The sequence below is a fragment of the Acanthopagrus latus genome, chromosome 11 (assembly GCF_904848185.1).
Source record: "Acanthopagrus latus isolate v.2019 chromosome 11, fAcaLat1.1, whole genome shotgun sequence".
Taxonomy (NCBI): Eukaryota; Metazoa; Chordata; class Actinopteri; order Spariformes; family Sparidae; genus Acanthopagrus; species Acanthopagrus latus.
Genome location: NC_051049.1, coordinates 7,005,667 through 7,028,985, shown reverse-complemented (window position 1 = coordinate 7,028,985; position 23,319 = coordinate 7,005,667). Strand labels below are relative to the sequence as shown.

Genomic DNA, 23,319 nt, shown 5'->3' with positions numbered 1-23,319 from the left:
GGAGGGGCAATACTTGGCCCAGAAAAGGATGCCTTACTTTTTTTGTTCCCTTATTTAGTTGTTAACTGGAAAAGTACAGTGTCGGGGTATTCATTTGTGTGTGTGAACCAGTCAACAATCCAGCTGGCCCAGGGTGGGAGAGAAAAGAAGGATGGAGGGGGTAGCGCACCCAGTACTGATTGGGTATTAGGAGCTGGCTATGTGACATCATTGGGGGTGTTGGTGAAGGACAGTAAACAAAGAGGGAAATGCTTGAAAGGCTCTCTGTGCTGCTGGACAACATGAGGAGCACATCACAGCTAATACTTACTACTACACTGCCCCTGCCACCTCAACACCTCAGTTTGCTCTATAAATTATTATCACAACTATTAATTTAGATAAACAATTACATTACAATTTTCCCAAGAATATCTTAATGTGATTTTACATTATTTTATTTTTTGGAAGTGTGGAGAGGGAGGGAAGGATCATGGTTTTCGTTGAGATCATGGAACAAATGGTGACCTAAAGTAAGATATGGTCCCAGGTTTTTAACGATAGATATATTCTTTCAATTGATTTACATCTGAATACAAGAGCATTGGTATCTTTTTAATGAGTCATCCTGTAGAAACTTGGCCTCTTGATCGGTGTACATAGTATGTCACAATGTGAGCACATTTTTGTCATACTCAGCAGCTTCATATGCGAGCTATGAATGTTTTTTTTTCTCTCTCTGATGAAAAACATATTTTTTCCTGTAATTCTGCTCCTCAGCTGGTATTCAGACTACTGAATGCTGTGTTGTTTCTGTGACAACCAGGAAGAAACAGAACAAGGCTTTTCCTGTGAGGGAATGAGGTAAAGGATCAGTTCACTATTGGCTGGAGTGGAACTATTGTGGACCAGACTGGAAGTTGTGTCCCAGCTGAGGCATAAATCTCAGAGCACTATTGAATGTTATGAAGTCTAGCGCCTTTTTGAATAGACGGCAACTTGGCAAAGTATGCACATAGGCAAGCGTTTCATGACGCTTATGCAATCTTCATGCATTTAATTTTATTTTATGGGTACATGGAGCTGGTACTTAAGTGCTTTTTAAGGTAATTTATTGTCTGTGCGTGTGTGCTTACCTATTAAAAACCCTACATGATTAAGTAGCAGTGTGAGTGGATTAGGTTTAATTGACTTCAGTTATCTCAGAGACTCATAAAACTTATTTTGACCTGCATTCAAATGTGTCTATGTCTTAAGGTTAAGATAAGTCAGTGTATGCTGCTATAAGGTGTAAATTATTGTCTAAATTGGATTCATTATTATTAATGAGTCAATTGATGACAATTTGAGTTTCATGTTTATTGTTTTTTGAGTCTCTATGATCTCATACAAATGGATTGGATTTGATTTACCCTACATGGCAAAAGGTTTTTAGCACCCAAAATTTGTAGTTGGGCTTCAGCTTACAGTTATTTTCATTAAAGATTCTTCCTTTGCCAATTATTTTCTGTCATTTCTGACAAAAAAAAAATGTGTATGACAATTTCTCAAAGCCCAAAGTGACATCTTCAGATTGCTTCTTTTGTGCAACCAGCGTTTGTGAACCCAAGGACTCTTCAAGACAAAAATGAGCAGAAAAAACTTTACATTCAAAAAGCTGTAACCAGCAAATGTTTGCTATTTTTGCTTGAAAAGATCAATTAAATGACTTATCAGTGCAGCTCAAATGTGGAGACAGCTGAAGTATTCCACTTATATGTCACTGTTCCGAAGCTGTGGGCTTCAGTTTTTCTGCAATCTTCCAAAACGCCTAAACCCAGTTCCTTAAGATTTGACTATTTAAATTGCGATGGCCAAATCATCTGTGCTACATGCAAATGTGCAGAGAGCTCTGGGTTAGTGACCTTGGGTGAGGTAGGCTGTCTTAGTTTTGCTGAAGGTGCTCTCTGGACATTTAGTGTTCCAGTGTTTTACTTTCTTCACCATTAAAGTTTCTTCACTCCTCCTTTTTACTTAGTTTTGGTTTATTTAAATGCTGTTTTAAAAACGGCTGTAAAAAATGATTTACCAACCATTCCTACAATTATTTGGCTGTACTGTATAATTAGAGATAGAGGGTGTGAGAAAATGTGAACCACTTGGCTCTATATGATGGTAATGTGCTGATGCTACTGCTATAGTAAGTCAGCATTGCTTAAAGTTGACTTTAACCCAGGTCAGTCATCCTCCCAGTGACTAATTTACATTTGCACCAAGCATTTTATGTGATTAAAGCTGAAGAAAATGATGAGAAATCCAGATAAAGAACAAAGTCATCCTTTAAACACAGTGACAGCATTGGACACGACGTTGACTGCTTTTTTTTGCGAGTTGAACCATGGATATCATGTTAATATTGTATGCAGCCAAGTCCACCTATCTTTTAATGGTATCTGTTAAAGACCTTAATTGTCAGAAATGTCATAAAGGCAAATCATTTTCTATTTAGTAATTGTTACCAGTACAATTTTTAGATGACCTTCATTCCTGTCAGTTGTTAAAGTTTTGTCGTAATGTTCTGGTTGGTACTGGTTCACAGATGTTCTAGTATGAAAAAGGGGTTTCGTGATGTATCTGCTGTAAATGCAGAAATATCTCAAAGAAAAACAGCAACACCCTGTTCGTCTTGTCAAATTCTACATTCTCAGTAAGGGCAGCTGGGTTCATCACAAGTTTGTTGACATGAGATGACGGTTCACAGCATTGTGCTCCAAACCCAGAAATGCCTTCTTGGAAAATCTTTTTGATTGATTAGGTCACAGCAGGGATGGCCTTTTTTATTTTCGTGTTTCAAAGAGCCAAGAAATAGTTTGGCACATAACCCACCATTACAACAGCATATCATTTGTAGCAAAAGAGATAGAAAGTGTAAAGTGAGCTTTAGATTTTGACATCCCCACCTTGAGCAGGCTTTATAAAAATGGCTTTTGTTACCTGTGGAAGCCGCCAGGCTGACTGTTTCTTTATTTCCAGTCGTGTGTTAAACTAAGATCATTGGCTGCTATCTTTATATTCAGCGGAAGATATAAGAGTTGTATAATTTTTGTATGTGTGGTTTAAGGTATTTTTCAAAATGTCGAACTACTTCTAAAACAGTTTTCCTTCCATGCGTCAGTCAACATTGTTGTAAAATTGGATTCCCTAGATTTAGAAATAAAAACATGTATAAAGATTATTAATGACAGTTCTATTAGGACTTGTAATTATGCTTCTGTTTGTTTTTTAAGGTGATTTGAGCTCATTACAGTAGTTCAGAAAATTAGTTCCTAATTAAAGGCTTGCAATCAAGCTTTCAATCGAGCTTGAATGTTTGCTCTAGTCAGCAGTGGAATATCTCCTTCTTGCATTCATCAATTTGATCAATTTGCCTCTTAAGGAAATGTCTCTTCTCCTGTTTGGATTAGAACTAGAGCATGACACTGCATACTTTACAAGAGTGTTCTCTGTTTGACCCTGCTCCTTTTCCCTCCCACTGTATTATTTCCTAACCTTTACCCTCTGTCCTCTCTGCAGCTTCTGCACCAGTCAGCAGCAGCGTGAGTAGACGCCGTGCCCCCTCCTCGGTGACTCCCCTCTTGTGGGAGAAACACAACATCGCCGCCATGTCGAGCATCACCATCGACCCCGAGCTGAAGCCCGGGGAGTTTGTCATCAAGAGTCTATTTGCTGAGTTTGCTGTGCTGGCTGAGAAGAAGATCGAGATGGTGATGGCTGAGCCGCTGGTAAGTCCACAGAGGGGTGGAAGCTGGTGTCAAGAAACACAGGAAATGAAATTTGATACGCAACACGTGATGTGGCTCATGCACCGCTGCGATAACCTCCTCTCTTTTGCAACTAACTGCCATGCCCTTAGCACTTCAGGAAAAACAGTGTCAGGAGAAGCACATATTTTGATGTATATGTGTTAAACAAATGATACAATTGTTTATGATTAACTGATTTGACTGGCCTGTTCCTCCATTCATTCGCTTTATTTAGCTCATTTCTCTCCTTACGTGGGAGCTCCTGGGACGGTAATGACCTCAGGCTGATGGAAGTCTTACTTCACTCTCATTCAGTTTATGCACCACAGTGAAACTTCTGTGTTCTGTCTCACTCGCTTACTCATTTTCAGGCCTGCTGCTTGACCGACAGCAATCTGGTATTGTGCAAATACTGACAGTATCTCTGCTGGGTTCATATCACACTTATTCTTGATCTCTTTCTCTCTCTAACAGGAGAAACCCCTGTCCCGATCCCTCCAGAGAGGAGAAGATGCACAATTTGACCAGGTCAGTACAGTACAGTGTGAATATCATGAGTCTTGGATGCATTGTGATGTGGATATGGGAGGTTCTGCAATTGATGCAGTGACAGTCAACAGTCAACACAAAATTATAGCCTGCTAAGATTGATGGTTGATTTTTGTTGAAAATAAAAAAAAAACCAACAGATTAATCAGACTGACTGTATGAACTGATGAAAAAGTAGCCATGTACAGTGATATAGATAATTGAGGACAGATTGAGATAGATCGAGAATGCATCGAGAATCGCTGACAGGTGAATCCCAAACAGAGGCCAGTGAAAGTTCACTATGTAGGTGTATTAACGTGACATCCTCGTTTCCTGGGACCACCAGCAGTCCTTTTTTCGTCCCTCTGTATGTGTGCGCAGTGTTTGAATCCCCAGCTCCACCCACTCAATAGCCTGTCTGTCCCTCATCTGTAGCTGGTGCAGGACTCTATACAATGGGCCCGCCTGCTGCAGAATGCTTTGTTCAGCACAACACAAAGCCAACGAGGATATGGTGCTATAGATCCAGCTGTCCCCATTGTGAGTGAGGGAGAGAAAATGGGTATAGAGAGCGCAAAAAAGTGAGAGTGTAGAATCGCTGTGTCATCCTCAGCTACTAAATCAGCATTGGGTGCTGGAGTGTATCTGCCCGATGCCATAAGGGCAGAGGGAGCAGTTGCATAACTCTCCTGCCTAGCATCCATCATCCACCTCCCTCATCATGCTGCACTGGCCCTTACACACACGCACTTAAATAGTTTACGCATACTGACCACCTCCTCTCATGTATTATGTATTGTCTGAAACATTCCCTTTGCTCTTGAGTTGCTAAAGTGCTGATTTGTTGTTTTCTGTGTTCACTCATTAGTAATAGGTTTCACTGATTTATCATCATCAAAATACAGCTGTTATTACACATCTACATACTGTTCATTACAGATTAGTATGGTCAGTATGTTGTTATGCAGTGCTGGGTTTAAAAGGCACAACATGACGTCATCATTGCTGATGAGGTATTTAGAGGACAGCTAATTATTTCTGCCGTTTTACATGTGAACACCACAGAGCCACATGTACTGTGGAGCTGCTCAATACTGTAGAAGCACTTATGATGTGCTCAACATGTCATCCAACACCACCCAGTTGCAATCAATATCTACAGCATGTCACCCAGTGGTAGAGAAAACGTCCAATCTATTCTACCCTATATATGCTCTGATTATTGCCTGTTGGACAACATTCTGCTGCAACAGCATGTTTGACAGGTCTGTGTGTTGAATTTTGCATTAAAGAATATGGTGGAGAGTAGGTAAACTAGTAATACTGAGTGAATCTAATGTTTCCGTGTTGTTGTTTTTCCAGTTAATAAGCTCTATGAGCTCAATAGCAGAACACTGTTTGCCCTCCCTACTGCGCACACTGTTCGACTGGTACCGGCGGCAGAGTGGCACTGAAGACGAGTCCTACGAGTACAGGCCTCGCTCTAGTACCAAGTCCAAAGGGTGAGATGCCCATCCTCATTTTTCCACCATGAACAAATCATTAATATTTGATTACAATTGTTTGTTGGTTTTAAGATGAGCTCAAACCTCACTGCAACTATTTTCTTTCCCTCTTTGTAGAGACGAACAGCACCGGGATAAAGATTACCTTCTGGAACGAAGGGACTTAGCCATAGATTTCATTTTTTGTTTAGTTTCAGTGGAAGTTCTAAAACAGGTGAGGATTCTGACACTCTGCTTTACAGTACCTATTTAATATATTTTACAGTTGTTGTTTTTTTTTTTACACATTTGCAGAAGACTTTGTCCACCATTTTATTACAAACCAAGTGAGGAGATTTCCTTAACTTACAGTGCATAATTTGTCACCAATTAGTGGTTTGCAGAATAAAAAAAGGGATAAGAAAATTACTTAATGGGTTTTTACTTTTTCATGTACTTATCCTCTTTGGTGCGGAGATGAACAGCAGTGTTGTTGGTGAGGTCTTTCTCCACAGGGGGACACAGTAAATAAACACAATGGCAGCCGACCAACTCTCAACTGAGTGTGTCTGTCCAAATCTAAGCAACATTCAGAACTAAAAGCCAATCCCCAGAGACCAGAGCTAAGTTGTCCTTGGCTTTGCTCCTGTAGGGAGGGCAATGAATGGTAGCAAAGAGAAAGAATGAGGATTTATCAATGCTTCTAATAAGACCAATGATTCCATGTTTCCGTCACAGATTCCTCTTCATCCAGTGCCAGATGTTTTAGTACATGAAGTTCTGAACCTGGCATTCAAGCACTTTAAACACAAAGAGGGGTAAGTGAGAGTCAACACACAGAAAAGCCAGTGACACAGATGAATAAAAAGTGCTGATGAATACATACTCGACTGTGGTATTCTCACGTTTGCTTTGCAGGAGAGAGTCAGTCATTTATTTGTCCGTTTGAATAAGCTGGCTCTATAAATCATTTTGTCTCTTTAAACTGTATCATTAATGACACTTAGACACAGTCAGACTCTAGTGAGCACATGTGCAAAGTACTAGGTAAATGACTTCCACACAAACAGACTGCTATTTGTTTGAGACTTGATGAAAAATGCTTCAATTGACAGGTACTGTGGCCCCAACACTGGCAATGTGCACATCATCGCAGACCTGTACGCAGAGGTCATTGGAGTCCTTACACAGTCAAAGTAAGAAAGTTTCTTCTGCCTCTTAGTGGAACACAGTTATTTAAAACTTATCATATTCTCAGTCACACCTTAACCTCTCTCATCACTGTTGGGAAGTGTTTTTGGAGACTTATATCTTTTGTGTGTGTGTGCTCAGGTTTCAGGCAGTGAGGAAGAAGTTCATCACGGAACTGAAGGAGCTCAGGCAAAAAGAGCAGAGTCCCTACGTAGTCCAGAGCATCATCAGTCTCATCATGGGCATGAAGTTCTTCCGGGTCAAAATGTATCCAGTGGAGGACTTCGAGGCGTCATTTCAGTTTATGCAGGTAAATTATAGCTATTTATTTATACACGTTTGCCACAGTGTCCCTACAGTCAGTGTGGCTGATGTGCGTGTTTGCTAAATTGCACCAGACATTTTGTTTAACCGCCGGGCCTTTGTTCAAACTCAGCAGCTCTCTGTAGCAGTGGCTCATAAAGCCAGATGAGTAACGAGCAAAGGTGAGGTTTGCCAAGAAGTGAGTGTATGTGTGTTGCAGACTCTGTGAAGACCTGTGAATGGAGGACTGGCTTTATCATTAATCTTTATAAAGCGGTGAAAACACTCTCTGTTCTCTGTGATTTCCTAATGTGTTAATTTGGTTTATGTCCACCACTCTGTTTCATTGTGTACATCATGATTTCTACCCATATGGTTATCTTTTAGAGCCTGACCAATGAAAGATATTTATATAGTGTATGAGTATTTAAGAACAGAACAGAATCCATTATAGTTAAGTCCATATATTATTAAAGTCAATACACTATCAGTGACAATATCATTATATCAGTGGCATGAAACAGTCTTAAAAATGACAATAATATTAATTATTACAATTATTCTTAGGGAAATATATATCCAACAACAGTAGTTATCGTGGAAGGCCTAATCCTGATTGGAGTTCATTACATAAACTTAGATTAGTTTTGGCAGTATTGTCTTAATCCTTAGCTTTTATGTCCAACTCTATTATCTCTTGCCAGTTTGTGTTTGTTTTATGTTTCTATCCTCTGTGTATTCTTCTAAGCCTTTGGTGTTCTTTTCTAGGAGTGTGCCCAGTATTTCCTGGAAGTCAAGGATAAGGACGTAAAGCACGCTCTAGCAGGCCTTTTTGTTGAGATCCTCATTCCCGTCGCAGCCGTGAGTGACATTTTTAAAACAATTTCTGTCATGTTATTCTACACAAATCAACGTTTGTATGTGATTTTGTCAGTTTGAAATCTATGGTAATGACCCGTTCATCCTCAGGCGGTGAAGAATGAAGTCAATGTGCCCTGTCTGAAGAACTTTGTGGAGATGCTGTACCAGACAACATTTGACCTTAGTTCCAGAAAGAAGCACTCTTTGGTAATAATTATGCCCTCCTATTTTTTTTTTCTCTCTTCCTCCCCAGCCCTTTCACAATTCACGCTGCATCTTCACTACTTCCTTCTCCTATTGTTATTCACTCTTCCTGTATTTTGTCAATATTTCTATTGGCAAAAGCATGCCCAGTTGATCATTATCATCCAAACTTTTTGGACTTACATAATCTTCAATAAGCACAACCTCGCTGTTGGTCCATTATGTTTATGTAACAACCCCCAAATTGTTTTACTATTTCTGTGGCTGATATATTCTTTTTAACGCATGTATTCAGAATCTTTAGTGATAAATCTTAGTTTCATTGCAGAAAAATGTCCCAACTGCTTATCTTACTTCAATGTTGGCTTCTCCAACATGCTAACATCAGGGGTAGCTTCTCCAGCAGTTAAAGTTTGAGTAACATTAAAATCATAGTATCATACTATCATAGTATTGTATTTTTCACTGTCCATGTTGTTCCACATATTCATAGCAGAATTTAGAAAAGGGTCTTTGCCATCCTAAGCTGTTGAGCTCAGTTCTGTAGTAGCTGAACTAACCTAAGGGATAGTGATATTTTTTTTCTCAGATTCTGAATAACTTACGTGGATACAAACCATTGAGTCTTTGTATGCAAAAACTTTTCCTTTTGCATTTGTTATGCTGACACCTCCCTCTGTCTCTCTCTCCTCAGGCTCTGTATCCCCTGGTGACTTGCTTGTTGTGTGTTAGTCAGAAGCAGTTCTTCCTCAACAACTGGCACATCTTCCTCCAGAACTGCCTCTCGCACCTAAAGGTACTGCCAGCCTGAGCTTTTACACCCCAAGTCCAAGTTTGTACTCTTGGGCACTAAAGAGTAGCTCAAAGACTGTATTCTTCAGATGAAAGTATTTTTTTAGGACACCAAGTCGGCGTAAACCTCAGAGGTCCTATGACTCCTGTTATGAAACCTAAGATTTGTGATGCTTGGGGCCAGTATGAATTGTTTATTAGTTATTTTTCTAAATTCAAGCTCATAATGTCTCTTTTTACGCAAGCAATTACACTGTCAAGATATTAGCACTTCTTATTGTTTAAGAAAAAGAATCATAGGTATTATGATGCTGTATTGTTGAATGTACTTTAACATGAACGATTGAAAAAGGTATCTTGGTTGTGAAGGGTGTGCTCTGTGGTTCTGTCTAAAGATCATGATGTTCTTTCCCCACCATTATCAACAACCAGATCTGGACAGGAATAGCACTTGATTTGATAATAGTGTCTCTGTTACAAAAAGTTAGGATTTAAGGTCAAAGTGGACAAAATACAAACATAATTATTAGGTGACACTAATAATCACAGTGTAACCTCAACTAATTTCACAGAGACTGAAATAAATCAATGTGTTGCAGCAATTTCAACCTCTGAAATGTCCTACATCTTACATGTTATCTCAAGTGCTGTTTTAACTCAGGTCTGTTAATGATTTCATAAACCAATTACAAACAGATCAAACCCACTTTCCTCCTGTCCCTGACCATCATGGAGCTGTTCAATCCAGAAGCTTATTGACCAAATTACTTACTGACTGACTGACTGACTGGCTGACTCGATGACTGTCCTCTCCATTCTGCACTGATTGCCCTCTGTGGTGATTGTATGATCCTGTGTGGTGAATAGATTTCTGTTTGCGTCTTTGTAATGGTGAAATTTTTTTTGATGGTTTTTGAATGGCCGTCTGTCTTCTCGGTGATCTCATTCCAGCAATCTTTTTCACTGTTGTGATTGTTTTAGATTTCCTTGATTCAAAAATCGTAATCGCACAGTCTTCTGAGTGGCAACAATGATTCTTTGGGATCATGTTTAGGGGTTGTGTGATGGCTCAAGTGTAGTGATGATTTTAGTGATTTAGGGCTTCTTCTACAACCTGTGATTTTTAACCCTGTGGCTGAATAAAATAAAAAAGCTGTTCGGAAGACTTCAGTGTACAGTAGGGTTTCACACTATAGTAATTAGGACAGATTGAAATACGTATGGCAGTTAATAATCCAATAATACATATCTTATTCAGTAAGATTTAATATCATGTCTCCTGTTTCCCAGAAACTCCTGTTTTGATATAACAGGCCTCCCTCCACTACGCTTAACAAATTACAACATTTGGTCAGATCAGATTATTGGATCCGCTATTCAGCATGTTTCAGATGATCATTGTTAGGGTTTTTTGTTTTAAATCTGATTGCAGATCAAATAAGATAATAAAAAAGTTATGGTTTGGATGCAGCATTCAATCTGCACAGTTAACAAATATATGTTGTGGTTTAAAAAGTACAATATTTGCGCCTAAAATGTAGTGGAGTGGGTAAGTAAAATTACCTCAAAATTGTAATGAAGTACATTACTTGAGTAAATGTACTAAGTAGCATTTCATCACTCATTGTATTTATTTTATTTAAGATTAGGGCTGAGTAGACTTTCTTGTAGCTTTCATTATTTTAACTTAATACATAGTTTCCTGAAACCTGAAAAAGAAAGTCATTTTTATGAACTAATGGAGATTATTACGTATGACGTGATTGGATAAATATACCTATACAACTGATCCCCACAGGGTTAAAATACGACAGTGTGCGTTCTGGGTGTGCTTGACATTGATTTGAATGGACATCTGATTTGGGTGTCGCTGCTTGCCGGCTTCGTAGGTGACAGACAGTTTGCTTTAGTTTGCTTTTTAATCTCTTAAGTCATTGTTAAGTGTCCTTGTTCTCATCTTCCTGTGTTCCTCTTAAATCCACTCCTTTTTTTTCATGTGCTTTCTCTGTCCCTCTGTCTGATTTCCAGACCACAGCACACCTTTTATTTGCTTTGCTTTTGCACTTCAAAGTTAAGCTAAAATACTTAATACCATATCAAAAACAAATGGACTGTTACTTTGTATTACTAGCATGCCACAGACTATTCAACGAATAGATCCCTAAGTGGCATGTGAAACAGTTCATGATGTTTGAATAGTGTCACTGTCACACTGACAAGAGTACAGATACTGAGTCTGGGCTGCTCTTGTCTTATTTGTTTAGTTTATGTTTTTGTTTTTAACTTGCATGTGTCCCTCCCCAAACCTCTACATTCTTTGTCTCCTGTCATTTGATCTTCTTCTCACACTGACTCGCTCCAGATGCCGTCTAACAACAGCATCCGAAAGCAGATTGAGACTCTGCAGGTGAGTTATCTGGCATCAGTGAGCTGCCTGCTGCTCCCGCTCCTTATAACGGTCCAGGTCCTGACCAGGACGTAGGGTAGCACAGTTCTGCCTGCCTGGCTAATGAGGTAGTAAGTCGTTCTGTGTAGTAAAAGTGAAGTGTTGCACACTAAAGTCGAGAATATGTGATGTTGCCTAAGGCTTTGTCGCTGAGCTAGTCAGTGTTTATGGGCAGTGGTGATGACTTTTGTCTGATATATCTTGTTACATATTAAGAATTGGACTCTAGATACAGGTTTATGTAAAATAAGACTGGCATAGAGCAATAATTGCTTTAAAGTAGGTTGCCAATCTGTGACTGACACATTTAATTACATATGCATTACTACAATAACCAAGCAATATTCCAGATTATGTCTAAAAGGATGTGCTTTTAGACATCTGCATCGACATAAAGTAAAGCAATCAGCCAGTAATTGGCAAAAATAAATAATAGAAACTAACAACGCACCATTTAAAGATGTCAATATTGTGCATCCCTATTACTTATTATCAAAGGTTTAGAGAAGGTCATAGAAGTATGACTGGATAAATTGATTCAGTATTTGTGGAATCTGGGGTTCTGGTAGTGCTACATTAGGTTTTTGTTGCACAATGCAGTACCTGCCACATTGGTTGTTGACATCACATCTGAGTACACGGTGCTGAGGTAAGAGGGGTTTTTTCACAGCTTGTCTAGCAAAAATCTAGCTCTTTTTATGCAATCTGGTTTCTCCTCCCTACTGTAATCAACACATTTACATGATTACTGCTGGCCAAAGTAAGCAGTTTAAAAGAATGCATGTGATTATGTCACCATGATTCAGTGTTCAGAAGGATGTAAGGCACTGGATGGAAAAAATAAGCCTATTACTCTATGAATAATGAAGTTATGGCATAAGTTGAGACAGTTAAAGTCAGATAAAAGTCATCATATGACTAGCGTACAACTGATGTTATGAGATCTTTAAATAGAATTTTAATTAACTTATTGACCCTGTCATTAACAGCTTAATATATTCTACATCACAAACATGTTTGTGAGGATGTAATAGTGACCTTGAGCAGCTGTGGTTGACATTGGAGACTTCATTTGTGTGTGTTCAGCGATCTGCTGCTCTGTGCAGCTGTGATTTGTTGCGTCACGGATGGAAAGAGAAGCTGTATGGTTACATAGCACTTTATCGTGGGTTTTATTTCCGGTTGTGAGATTTCAGCATTGGCCATAATGTGCCATTAGCATAACCTCTGTGCCCTCGCAGCAAGAGATTCGGTATCTGTGTTAATCTTTGGGCTGGGCCGAGCTGTGATGATCGCTGTTTTTTTGTTTTGTTTTGTTTTGTTTTTTGTTTTTTTTTAACTGTACCACATGTCAAACTGTTTTAGATATTAGGATAGAGAACTGGACAAATTGAGATGCAGTGACAATGAAGTGGTTTGAAAGAAAGATGGAGAGGTTTAGAAGGCCATATGTGCTTAATGCAGGATTGGGCAGAACACACACCTCCATCATGCCAATAATGTAAAGCTGACATATGGAAATCCTTGCATGATGCCTATACCACACATGAAGGACATGGTTGCTCACATTTTGGGCATGTGTGTCAACTGTATGGATAATTGAATGGAAAAAACAAATTACCTGCTGTGACAAACAATTCCTGAAATATCGGGTGGATGTCTTCTGTTCCAGGATGTACTTATATATTAATGAATAAATTCAGCATTAATGTGGTATGAATGACTTGGCTCCTAAAGATGTTTCTTTCTGGTTGAGAATGACTGTCTTAAAATGTCAGCATGAAGTTTAGTGATCATCAAAACATGCGGACTAACTGTTCAGACATCAGTCATTGACTGAAAAATTATCCCATCATTAGTTTCTTCATACATTTCCCGGCCTTGTGTTTGATTTGAGTTTCCCAAGAAAGCAACAGTCTGGTCACACCAATCTCACAGGTGGGTAATGAAATTCCCATAATTCAATTGAATGGCTCATATTGTTCTTTTCACATCCACAGAACAAAGACCCCAAAATGTCCCGTGTGGCGCTGGAATCGCTTTACAGACTGCTCTGGGTTTACATTATCAGGATCAAGTGTGAGAGTAATACAGTCACGCAGAGGTCAGTTCCAAGGCCACAGACAGAGACACACACATAGAAGTTGTTGAAATATTGGCCCTTGTTGCTCAGCACTAAATTAACGGAAGATGTTACCCCCCTTTTACCCCCACTAGTCGACTGCTCAGCATCGTTTCAGCACTTTTCCCCAAAGGCTCCCGGAGTGTGGTGCCAAGGGACACACCCCTCAACATCTTCGTCAAGATCATCCAATTCATAGCTCAGGTAAGCTTGGAGCATGGATAGACATACCTGGACTTCAAAGCGGAGTTAAACTGAGAAAAACACAGTGTAATAACTGTATGTGTGTGTGATTGCTGCTTTGCTGGTTGTTACAGGAAAGACTGGACTTCGCTATGAAGGAGATAATCTATGACCTCCTGTGTGTGGGCAAGTCTCACAAAACATTTGCCATCAATCCAGAGGTAAAGTAGAACAAGACTTCATGTTCTGATATCATTGGAGACAGTGTGGGTGGATTCTCACCTCTCACCCGCTCTGTGTTCGCTCTGCCAGAGGATGAATATCGGTTTGCGGGCCTTCTTGGTGATTGCTGACAGCCTACAACAGAAAGACGGGGAGCCTCCTATGCCCACGACGGGGATCATCATGCCCTCTGGCAACACCCTGCGTGTCAAGAAGATCTTCCTTAACACCACCCTTACTGACGAGGAGGCCAAATGCATAGGTAGGTTGGACTCTTGATTTCAGTCTTTTTTTCATTAAAAAGGGACATTTAAGGAGGTTTTATAATATCTATGTTATGTCATGTTTTCCTGTGAGTGTAATGATTCTGCTTTATGTTTTCAGGCATGTCACTTTATTACCCACAAGTAAGAAAGGCCTTAGACAACATCCTGCGACACCTGGACAAGGAAGTGGGACGCTCCATGAGCATGACCAATGTGCAGATGTCCAACAAGGAGCCAGAGGACATGATTACGTATGTTACTACCGCCTGGATTCATGCATCTATTTTTGTGTTACTGTTATGGTTCCGTTCGTGGTACTCACCAGCTGTTTGTGCCACAGGGGAGAGAGGAAGCCAAAGATCGATCTGTTCCGTACGTGTGTGGCCGCCATCCCGAGACTGATACCAGATGGCATGAGCAGACAAGACCTGATAGAGCTTCTGGCCAAGTAACTCACCCTCCTCTAACCTCACTGCGGACACATCACGACACAATCTGCTGTGGCTGAGGTGGCCTTCCGCAAATCCTCTGATGTCTTTCTCTCTTTCCTTCTTCCAGGCTGACCATCCACATGGATGAGGAGCTGCGTGGCCTTGCCTTCACCACCCTTCAAGCGCTGATGGTGGATTTCCCCGAGTGGCGGGAAGACGTTCTCTCAGGCTTTGTCTACTTCATCGTCCGAGAGGTAACCGACGTCCATCCCACCCTGCTGGACAACGCTGTAAAGATGCTGCTGCAGCTCATCAGCCAGTGGAGGCAAGCAGTGCAGAGCAGCAATAAGAGCCACGACGTGCAGGTTGGTCTAAGATGTTTCAGCTGTATAAGTTTAACTGCTGTGAAAAGTTCAGGTTGATTTTTAATTCAAAGACTTTTAAACAGGGCTCAAGCAGCGGTCATTCTCTGTCCCTGGAGCGCACTCCTGTGTCAGGCGTACTGCATGTAGTGGAGGGTTTGGCACTGGTGGTGCTCTGCAGCTGCCGACCTGCCACGCGCAGACTGGCTGTTAATGTCCTGAAGGAGGTCCGAGCGCTGCACACTGCACTGGGCATTGGCAAGGTAATTACTTTAGACTCACAGTGCATTTGAGAACAGTCAAATGAGTTTTAATCTGTAGAGGGTTTTTTTTTGTTGTTGTTCACATGCTGTGTTATCTGACAACTGTTCGATCTGTCTAATTCTGTTCAGGGGGATGAGGAACTAGCCATTGATGTCATGGATAGATTAAGTGCATCAGTGTTGGAGAGTTTCATTCATCTCACAGGAGCTGACCAGGTATAAAAGCCTTTTCTTCTTTACAGAGTCCTAAAACTTGTACAAACACTCTCAGACTTAACTCATCTCTGTCTGTGTTTTGCTGTAGACAAACCTGCTGTACTGTCCCAGTGGGATTGATCTGCAGACACTAGCAGAGTGGAGCTCCTCTCCCATCAGCCACCAGTTCGATGTGGTGAGCCCCTCACACATCTGGGTGTTTGCCCACGTCACTCAGGGCCAGGACCCCTGGGTCATCAGCTTCTCCAGCTACCTGCGGCAGGAGAACCTGCCCAAACATTGCCCCACCGCCCTCAACTACGCATGGATGTTTGCCTACACCCGCCTGCAGCTGCTGTCGCCACAAGTTGATATCAAGTATGTTTCCTCAAGTGTCTTTTGTTCTCTATGTTTGAACATTGATGTAATTTTGTGTTTTTGTCATTGTGTTTGTTGTTATGATATACATGTGATGGTGATGGTGATGGTGATCTCTGTGATGACGTCATCTACTAGGATTGTAGCCTAAACCAAATAGTACTAGCTTAATAGACCCGACGCAACAGAAATAAAGACGTATGAGCATGTGAGGTTCAGTGTTATTCTGCCTTTTTGTTGTCACGTCAATCATCTCCCACCTTTCCTGTTTCCACTCACAGTAGCCCCATCAATGCCAAGAAACTCAACAGTCTGAATAGCAGTGACTCCTACATTGGTCTTTGGAGGAACTACCTGATTCTCTGCTGCAGCTCCGCCTCCTCCTCCCCCTCCATGTGTTCATCATCCTCCACCTCTGGCTCCGTCCGCTGCTCCCCGCCTGAGACGCTGGCGTCCACGCCGGACAGCGGCTACAGTTATGATTCAAAGGTAAGGAGTACATGCAGAAATACACACAAATTTACAAGGTCTTAAATAAATAAATAAATAAATAAATACCTAATTTAATTCTTCAAGTTAATTTATTTTCTAAGTTTGAAATAGATTTATTATATCTAGGTATTACCTATTTTAGATTCCAGCCATTTAATTACTCTTCGTGTGTGTGTCCAAAGATTGTTGGCACTCCGTCCCCCTCCTCCCTGTTCAAACACATTGTTCCAATGATGCGCTCTGAGAGCATGGACATCACAGAGTCTCTTGTGTTGGGGCTTGGCAGGACCAACCCCGTGGCCTTCAGGTACACAATACTGAGCATGATCCATATATTAACCTTGCTGTGCCTTCTTTTATATACTTGTTTGGTTTATTTACCTCTACCTTTCCTGTCCTTCAGAGAGTTGATAGAGGAGCTAAACCCCATCATAAAAGAAGCTCTAGAAAGAAGACCTGAGGTAAGTGCAGTTAGTTGGGCATTGAAACCTTTCTGTTACAGTACAACAGAGGGGTCTAGTTCTGTGTTCAGCAAATGACAGCACACTGAACTAAAACTGTACCTGTCTTTACTCTGCAGAACATGAAGCGACGCAGGCGTCGTGACATCCTCAGGGTCCAGCTGGTCCGGATATTTGAGCTGCTGGCTGATGCTGGTGTCATCAGTCAGATGTATGTAAATCACAACAAACTTAGTGTGGCAGAGATTGATTTACGATGTACATATAACATGTTTTAAAACATTCTTATGTTTGTTACTGTTCTTCATACAGAGCTAGTGGAGGGTTAGATGGAGAGAGCCACTCTTTGAACAGCACGCTGCTTGAGTATGTTGATCTGACCAGGCAGCTGCTTGAGGCTGAAAATGACAAGGACTCTGACACACTGAAGGACATTCGCTGTCACTTCAGTGCACTTGTGGCCAATATCATTCAGAATGTTCCAGGTATAATTCTTAACCCCCCCTCTTCTTTTTTTCAGTCAGTTAAAGTCCTACAAATTCCTTGTATGAATGTGTCTTATGTATTCATTTCATTCCTGTTTGTGTTCAGTACACCAGAGGAGGACCATCTTCCCCCAGCAGTCATTGAGACACAGTTTGTTCATGCTGTTCAGTCACTGGGCCGGGCCCTTCAGCATCATGTTCACTCCCCTCGACCGCTACAGTGACAGAAATATGCAGATCAACCGCCATCAATACTGTGCACTAAAGGTAACACACAAGCACGTATAAAGATATAAACAAAAGCAATATATTCCATGCTCAGTGATAACTAACGGCTTGTTTAATTTTCCAGGCTATGTCTGCAGTGTTGTGTTGTGGACCTGTAGCTGACAATGTTGGCCTTTCTTCTGATGGCTACCTCTACAAGTGGCTGGACAACATCCTGGATTCTCAGGACAAGAAGGTGAGAGACATAACCATTTCAGCCCACATCCCTGAAATTGTCTTGGCCAAGACATGTTGATGAGTGCAAAATGTTACGCTGAAGTAGAAGTTTGCATCAGCAAAGAGTCTTGAATGCTCCACACGAAGGCCGCTCCTCCATGTTCCAACTTCAGTGTTCCCTTATCAGGGCATATAAAACCTCTAGCAAGGTCATGGGATATATCCCGTACCAGTTCATCTTAATGGATGAATGTAATTGTGGCAATGAACAGAAGATAGACATATAATTTTTATGGTTGTAATGATAAGCATCATATAAAACCTTGGATTGGTTCAGTCTGGATGCACACCAAAACCTCCAGAAGTCAAACTTATGCGGGACAGATTCACATAGCATGACACTAGCGCTATACAGTGGTCTTGAGAAATACTGCAAGACATGAGCGCCGAACTGTTTCATTCAGATAAAGACCTAGACAATCGAATGCTTAGAAAAAGCACTTGAGAGAACATTTTATCAAGAGGCCAAATCATAAAATGTTCCCTTATGCTAATGTTCTACTTCCTTAAACAATTACTCCCTTGTTTAATGGAGTTCTGCCAACTAAATGTAGGATTCTTCATGTGATGATCCATATTCAGTTTGTGCAAGATGTGTTTGTCATTGCATAGTCCAGAGTAGAATTATTTAGAGCAGGCTTCCCCTTTAGTGTGCATAGTTCTACCGCAGGATTTTTGTGCCCATGCAAATTTTCAGTGGGTCAAAATGAGCAGGATTGTGTTGTGACTGTTAGGGGAAGTGAACCCGTGGTTCTTACTGTTGCTCTGTGCTTTGTCCTGTAGGTTCACCAGCTGGGTTGTGAGGCTGTGATGCTGCTGCTGGAGCTGAATCCAGACCAGAGCAACCTCATGTTTTGGGCTGTGGACCGCTGTTACACCGGCTCTCGTCGTGTGGCTGCAGGTTGCTTCAGGGCCATCGCCAATGTCTTTCACAACAGGTACGACACCTTTCCAAACTCAATATGAACTCATTTCTGTGGGAACTAATTTCTAATCAAATACTGCTTATGTTTTATGTTCTCTCTAAGGGATTACCAATTTGACACTGTGGTGCTGCTGAACCTGATTCTTTTCAAGGCAGCTGACTCATCCAGGGAGATCTATGAGGTGGCCATGCAGCTATTACAGGTCCACATCTGTTTTTATCATTTTCTAAAAGTTTACATATCTCCACATATGCTATTCTTTTATTATGAATTAAATACAGAGATTTGTGATCGTCTGTCTGTGTGAAACTAATAGATCCTGGAACCAAAGCTCTTCCGTTACGCCCACAAACTGGAGATCCTTCGAACAGATGGTATCCTGACGCCTCCCTCACCGCTGCCACACCTCTACTCTGTGTCTTACTACCAGCTGTCTGAGGAGCTCGCAAGGACTTACCCAGAGCTCACGCTGCCCATCTTCTCAGGTTTGCTACATTACACCTTGTTAACAGCTGCTGTTGGAGTAGCAGGATGCTGCAAAGTGCGGAATTATTCCGTTAACATGAAGGTTTTATTTACCTGTGACAGCATGTATCTGCCCTATGTCTGTATGCCCAGTATAGCACTTTAAACCTAGCTGGCCATAATCACATGTATTTCCAGCCTCACAGCAGCTTTTTTTTAAACCAGACAAATACATACACATAACTGAAAATGCAAGGCCTAGGAACAGAGTAATTCTTAACAAATTGTGAGTGTCAATATCCAATATTTTTCAGCCTGTGCTCTTTTGAAAATTACATCACATGATTATGTGAATGTTTGGTTTGGGCTCTGTGAAGTTCATAATTTTCAAAAACAGACATTTACAAGTGTCAAGCATTTAAATCAGCACAGCTGATTGCCATGCTACTGTAAACTTGAAGTCATACAGACAACTGAAGGGTAGACAAGATGAGATTGAGGTATCTTGTACCGACAGCGATGTTCTGTGGGGTGTTACTGTCAGATCACTGTTTATACATTAGATATACTTTCAAAGTACACAGAATATGACATAAGTACAGCAGATCTCAGTTTTACAAACAACTATCCACCCACTGTCCTCACTCCAGAGGTGAGCCAGCGCATTCAGACAGCGCACCCTGGTGGTCGTCAGGTCATGTTGCACTACCTCCTGCCTTGGATGAACAATGTGGAGCTGGTTGATTTCAAGCCAGCTGCTCGGCGACCGGAGGATTGTGGAAGTGGTGAGGAAGATGAGGATGTACACGAGCGGGAGATCATGATGGTCAACAGCCGGCGCTGGCTCCGTGGAGAAGGCTGGGGCTCCCCGAGAGCAACAACCATGGTGCTAAACAACCTCATGTTCATGACTGCAAAGGTGAGACAGCTGATGGCCCATCAGTACTCGGATCTATGTGAGCAGGATTTGATGTGAGATGGGTAATTGATCATGAAATTATATTATTTTAACAGTACGGGGATGAGTTTGCCTGGTCGGAGATAGAGAACGTGTGGACCACATTGGCAGACAGCTGGCCAAAGAACCTCAAAATCATTCTGCACTTCCTCATCAGTATGTCAGGAGTCAACAGTGACCCCAGCCTCCTGCCCTATGTGAGTCACGGCACATTTACCGTATACATATCACCTGTTGTTTCCCTTTGTCTGCCCCTCATGTGTCTGACTATCACATGTGTGTCTACAGGTGAAACGAGTCGTGGTTTACTTGGGCAGAGATAAGACTATGCAGCTGCTGGAGGAGTTGATGTGTGAGCTTGAGTTGACTGATCCCGTTAGCTCAGCGGTCACTCACATGGACAACCCCCCCTATTACCGCATCACCTCCAGTTACAAGATCCCCTCAGTCACCTCAGGTTAATCAGTAGTGTGCTTGCACTTGTTTACAGCTGAGGCAATATTTCCAATATTTAATCAATGTGTTTTCAGTGTTAGATGGTCAATGCGTATCTTTTGTGCTCTGGCAGGAACAACCTCCAGCAGCAATACCATGGTGCCCGGAAACGATGGTCATCATGAAGGCAAGATCAAAGACTCGAACATGGAGGACAGGTACGAGCTAAAATACAAACTGTAAATGTGATGAGAGGAGCCAAACATATGTAAAAGCAGCCATGAAACATTAAAAATAGTTTTGAAAAATGTTCAAGTTCTTTGCTCCTAGTTAATCATAAATTCTATGAGACACATATTAGAGAATGTGAGATCTATAATGTGAGGTCTGCTTTAATTAGAAAAAGTTGCTGACACATTAGATTAGATTCAAGTTCTTAGCCATGGGGGGAAAAAATAATGAAATGCTGGCACTATCCTCTCAAATCAAGCGTGTCTGTTCTGCAGTTACACCCACCTGGATATCTACAGTGGTCTGAACAGTAACCTGAACCGACAGCACCATCGTCTGGAATCTCGTTACAGCAGCAGCTCTGGAGGCTCCTATGAAGAGGAGAAGAGTAAGTGCTAACTCATTACACAACAAAATTAAACACCACTCAGAGTCTCTTCCCAACAACATTTCTGATAACCTTCTCCCTTCTCTAGGTGACTCCATGCCACTTTATGCTAACTGGCGTTTGAAAGTGATGGATCACAACCGGCCGGAGCCTCTGCCCTTCCCTCCTACAGGAGGCTGTTGGTCTCCTCTGGTGGACTACCTACCAGAGACAAATGCCCCTGGTGTACCGCTCCATAGGTACACAACATCTCTCCCTCTGTATTATACTACGTGTATAGGGCAGCACAATTAATTAAAATGTTGTCAAATTTGTGCTATCCACATTGCGAAAGTTGCCATTTTTTCCAATTATAAAGAAGTACAGTAGTGGCGTATAGATGCCCTGATCCCACAGGTCTTGATCTCCAGATGTAAAAACAAGAATAAGAAAATGGTGGGGTGCTTTTTTTTTTCTTGTAAGGATTACTTTTTCTGTAAAAATGAAAACTATAATGCAAAAAATACCATTCCCATTTTTACCATAGCCATAAGGTGCCCGAAAAAGCTTGAAAAGTGCTTGAATTTGATTTAAGAAAAGTTGTAGGGATCTGCTGAGTTAACCCGTATTTTCTGTGTTTCAGATGCAACATTGCAGTCATCCTACTAACGGACCTCATCGTGGACCATGGGGTGAAAGTGGAGTGGGGTGCCTACCTGCACCTCTTGCTACATGCAATTTTTATAGGTAACTTGCCCTTCCGTTTATTCATATTTTGGATGCCTGTATCTTTCAAGAACAGATTTAGTCTCCTTTCTTGGTGGCCTCTCAGGTGTGCCTGAATATCTTCTCTACAAGACACTTTTTAACTACTTTTGAATCTGCTTTTTACTAGAAGAGCATTTAATTGTCCTCTGATACCTCATTGTACCTTTATTGTCTAAATTCACACAATCTTGCATCTCTCGCTCTACTGTGTCTTTGTCCAGGGTTTGATCACCAGCACCCAGAAGTCTACGAGCACTGCAAACGCCTGCTGCTCCACCTGCTCGTCGTCCAGGGAGCAAATAGCAATGTTCAATCTGTGGCTATGGTGCTTTTACGCAACAGAGACTACAACGAGCCGAGGGTCCTGACTGTGAAGCCAGCAGCTCCAGAGTTCAACCTCACAGGTGTGTAATGCTGTGGAACTCAGATCGAAAGAGTAAATGGAGGAACAGTAACAGAAATATTGCCCATGCTCATTATTTATATTACTGAAGGACACTGGTTGGCAGCAACGTTCAAATTATATGAAGTAGTATTTCTTGAGATGGTTTCACGCAGATCAATATTTGCATGTCCATTGTTCCTACAGGAGTGCAGGAGTTGTTGCCAGATTGTCAGCCATCACCCATGACAGACTCTGGTCTCAGCTCAAGCTCGACATCGTCCAGTATAAGTCTCGGGGCAGGAGGATCTGCTCTGTCCCACCTCTCTCCCTCACTCCTCAGCGAGGTAGATGTCACTGCTGAACAGGACGAGAAGGTTAAAGCTCTCATCGAGTTCATTACCTCAAGGTGAGACAACACTGTTTCATTATGATAGGTATTTTTCCCAAAACAATACATTCATATATGTGTAACCATGTTACTCATTATGTTCAATCATTTGCTTTCATGCTTCCAGCAGTGTCTGACAGGACTGGGTATTTTTATGGTGCATGGGTTTGATTTTGGGGTTGGTGTATTATGTGTGATAACAACTGACGTTTTGCGGTGTTATTCAGATATGTATTTAACATCTAGTCACATTGCCTGATGTGTGTTTGCTTCTTTCCCTGTAGAAAGCGGGGCCCGCTCTGGAACCATGAGGATGTGTCGCCTAAAAACCCAAACATTAAGAGCGCTGACCAGCTGAGTGTTTTTGTCAGACATGTTGTGACTGTCTTCAAACACTCCCAGACAGGTGATTAAATAATTTGTTACTTCATTTGACTGTTTTCATCTTAGAAACACAGT

The 23,319-nt window shown here is 41.4% G+C and overlaps 1 protein-coding gene across 12 annotated transcripts in view; it reads left to right on the top strand.

Annotated features, from left to right (window-relative positions):
* fryl (furry homolog, like) overlaps positions 1 to 23,319 on the top strand; it is a 68,209-nt gene that overhangs the window by 24,828 nt on the left and 20,062 nt on the right. For 8 of the 12 annotated variants that reach the window (XM_037113767.1, XM_037113768.1, XM_037113759.1 and 5 more), the window contains 41 exons: positions 3,532 to 3,740; positions 4,236 to 4,289; positions 5,655 to 5,794; positions 5,915 to 6,011; positions 6,515 to 6,594; positions 6,892 to 6,972; positions 7,109 to 7,277; positions 8,039 to 8,131; positions 8,240 to 8,338; positions 9,030 to 9,131; positions 11,490 to 11,534; positions 13,574 to 13,677; positions 13,791 to 13,899; positions 14,013 to 14,099; positions 14,191 to 14,362; positions 14,485 to 14,617; positions 14,707 to 14,814; positions 14,925 to 15,162; positions 15,246 to 15,422; positions 15,552 to 15,638; positions 15,727 to 15,995; positions 16,277 to 16,484; positions 16,670 to 16,794; positions 16,891 to 16,948; positions 17,068 to 17,159; positions 17,261 to 17,433; positions 17,540 to 17,700; positions 17,786 to 17,896; positions 18,721 to 18,875; positions 18,966 to 19,065; positions 19,180 to 19,348; positions 19,979 to 20,247; positions 20,343 to 20,483; positions 20,575 to 20,743; positions 20,855 to 20,939; positions 21,228 to 21,340; positions 21,429 to 21,579; positions 21,963 to 22,066; positions 22,309 to 22,491; positions 22,677 to 22,878; positions 23,145 to 23,266. In XM_037113767.1, coding sequence (XP_036969662.1) covers positions 3,621 to 3,740; positions 4,236 to 4,289; positions 5,655 to 5,794; positions 5,915 to 6,011; positions 6,515 to 6,594; positions 6,892 to 6,972; positions 7,109 to 7,277; positions 8,039 to 8,131; positions 8,240 to 8,338; positions 9,030 to 9,131; positions 11,490 to 11,534; positions 13,574 to 13,677; positions 13,791 to 13,899; positions 14,013 to 14,099; positions 14,191 to 14,362; positions 14,485 to 14,617; positions 14,707 to 14,814; positions 14,925 to 15,162; positions 15,246 to 15,422; positions 15,552 to 15,638; positions 15,727 to 15,995; positions 16,277 to 16,484; positions 16,670 to 16,794; positions 16,891 to 16,948; positions 17,068 to 17,159; positions 17,261 to 17,433; positions 17,540 to 17,700; positions 17,786 to 17,896; positions 18,721 to 18,875; positions 18,966 to 19,065; positions 19,180 to 19,348; positions 19,979 to 20,247; positions 20,343 to 20,483; positions 20,575 to 20,743; positions 20,855 to 20,939; positions 21,228 to 21,340; positions 21,429 to 21,579; positions 21,963 to 22,066; positions 22,309 to 22,491; positions 22,677 to 22,878; positions 23,145 to 23,266 — 5,455 coding nt within the window. In that variant the 5' untranslated portion in view covers positions 3,532 to 3,620. The remainder of the gene's footprint in view (positions 1 to 3,531; positions 3,741 to 4,235; positions 4,290 to 5,654; positions 5,795 to 5,914; positions 6,012 to 6,514; positions 6,595 to 6,891; positions 6,973 to 7,108; positions 7,278 to 8,038; positions 8,132 to 8,239; positions 8,339 to 9,029; positions 9,132 to 11,489; positions 11,535 to 13,573; positions 13,678 to 13,790; positions 13,900 to 14,012; positions 14,100 to 14,190; positions 14,363 to 14,484; positions 14,618 to 14,706; positions 14,815 to 14,924; positions 15,163 to 15,245; positions 15,423 to 15,551; positions 15,639 to 15,726; positions 15,996 to 16,276; positions 16,485 to 16,669; positions 16,795 to 16,890; positions 16,949 to 17,067; positions 17,160 to 17,260; positions 17,434 to 17,539; positions 17,701 to 17,785; positions 17,897 to 18,720; positions 18,876 to 18,965; positions 19,066 to 19,179; positions 19,349 to 19,978; positions 20,248 to 20,342; positions 20,484 to 20,574; positions 20,744 to 20,854; positions 20,940 to 21,227; positions 21,341 to 21,428; positions 21,580 to 21,962; positions 22,067 to 22,308; positions 22,492 to 22,676; positions 22,879 to 23,144; positions 23,267 to 23,319) is intronic. The other 4 variants (XM_037113761.1, XM_037113764.1, XM_037113766.1 and 1 more) reach the window with 1 other exon arrangement.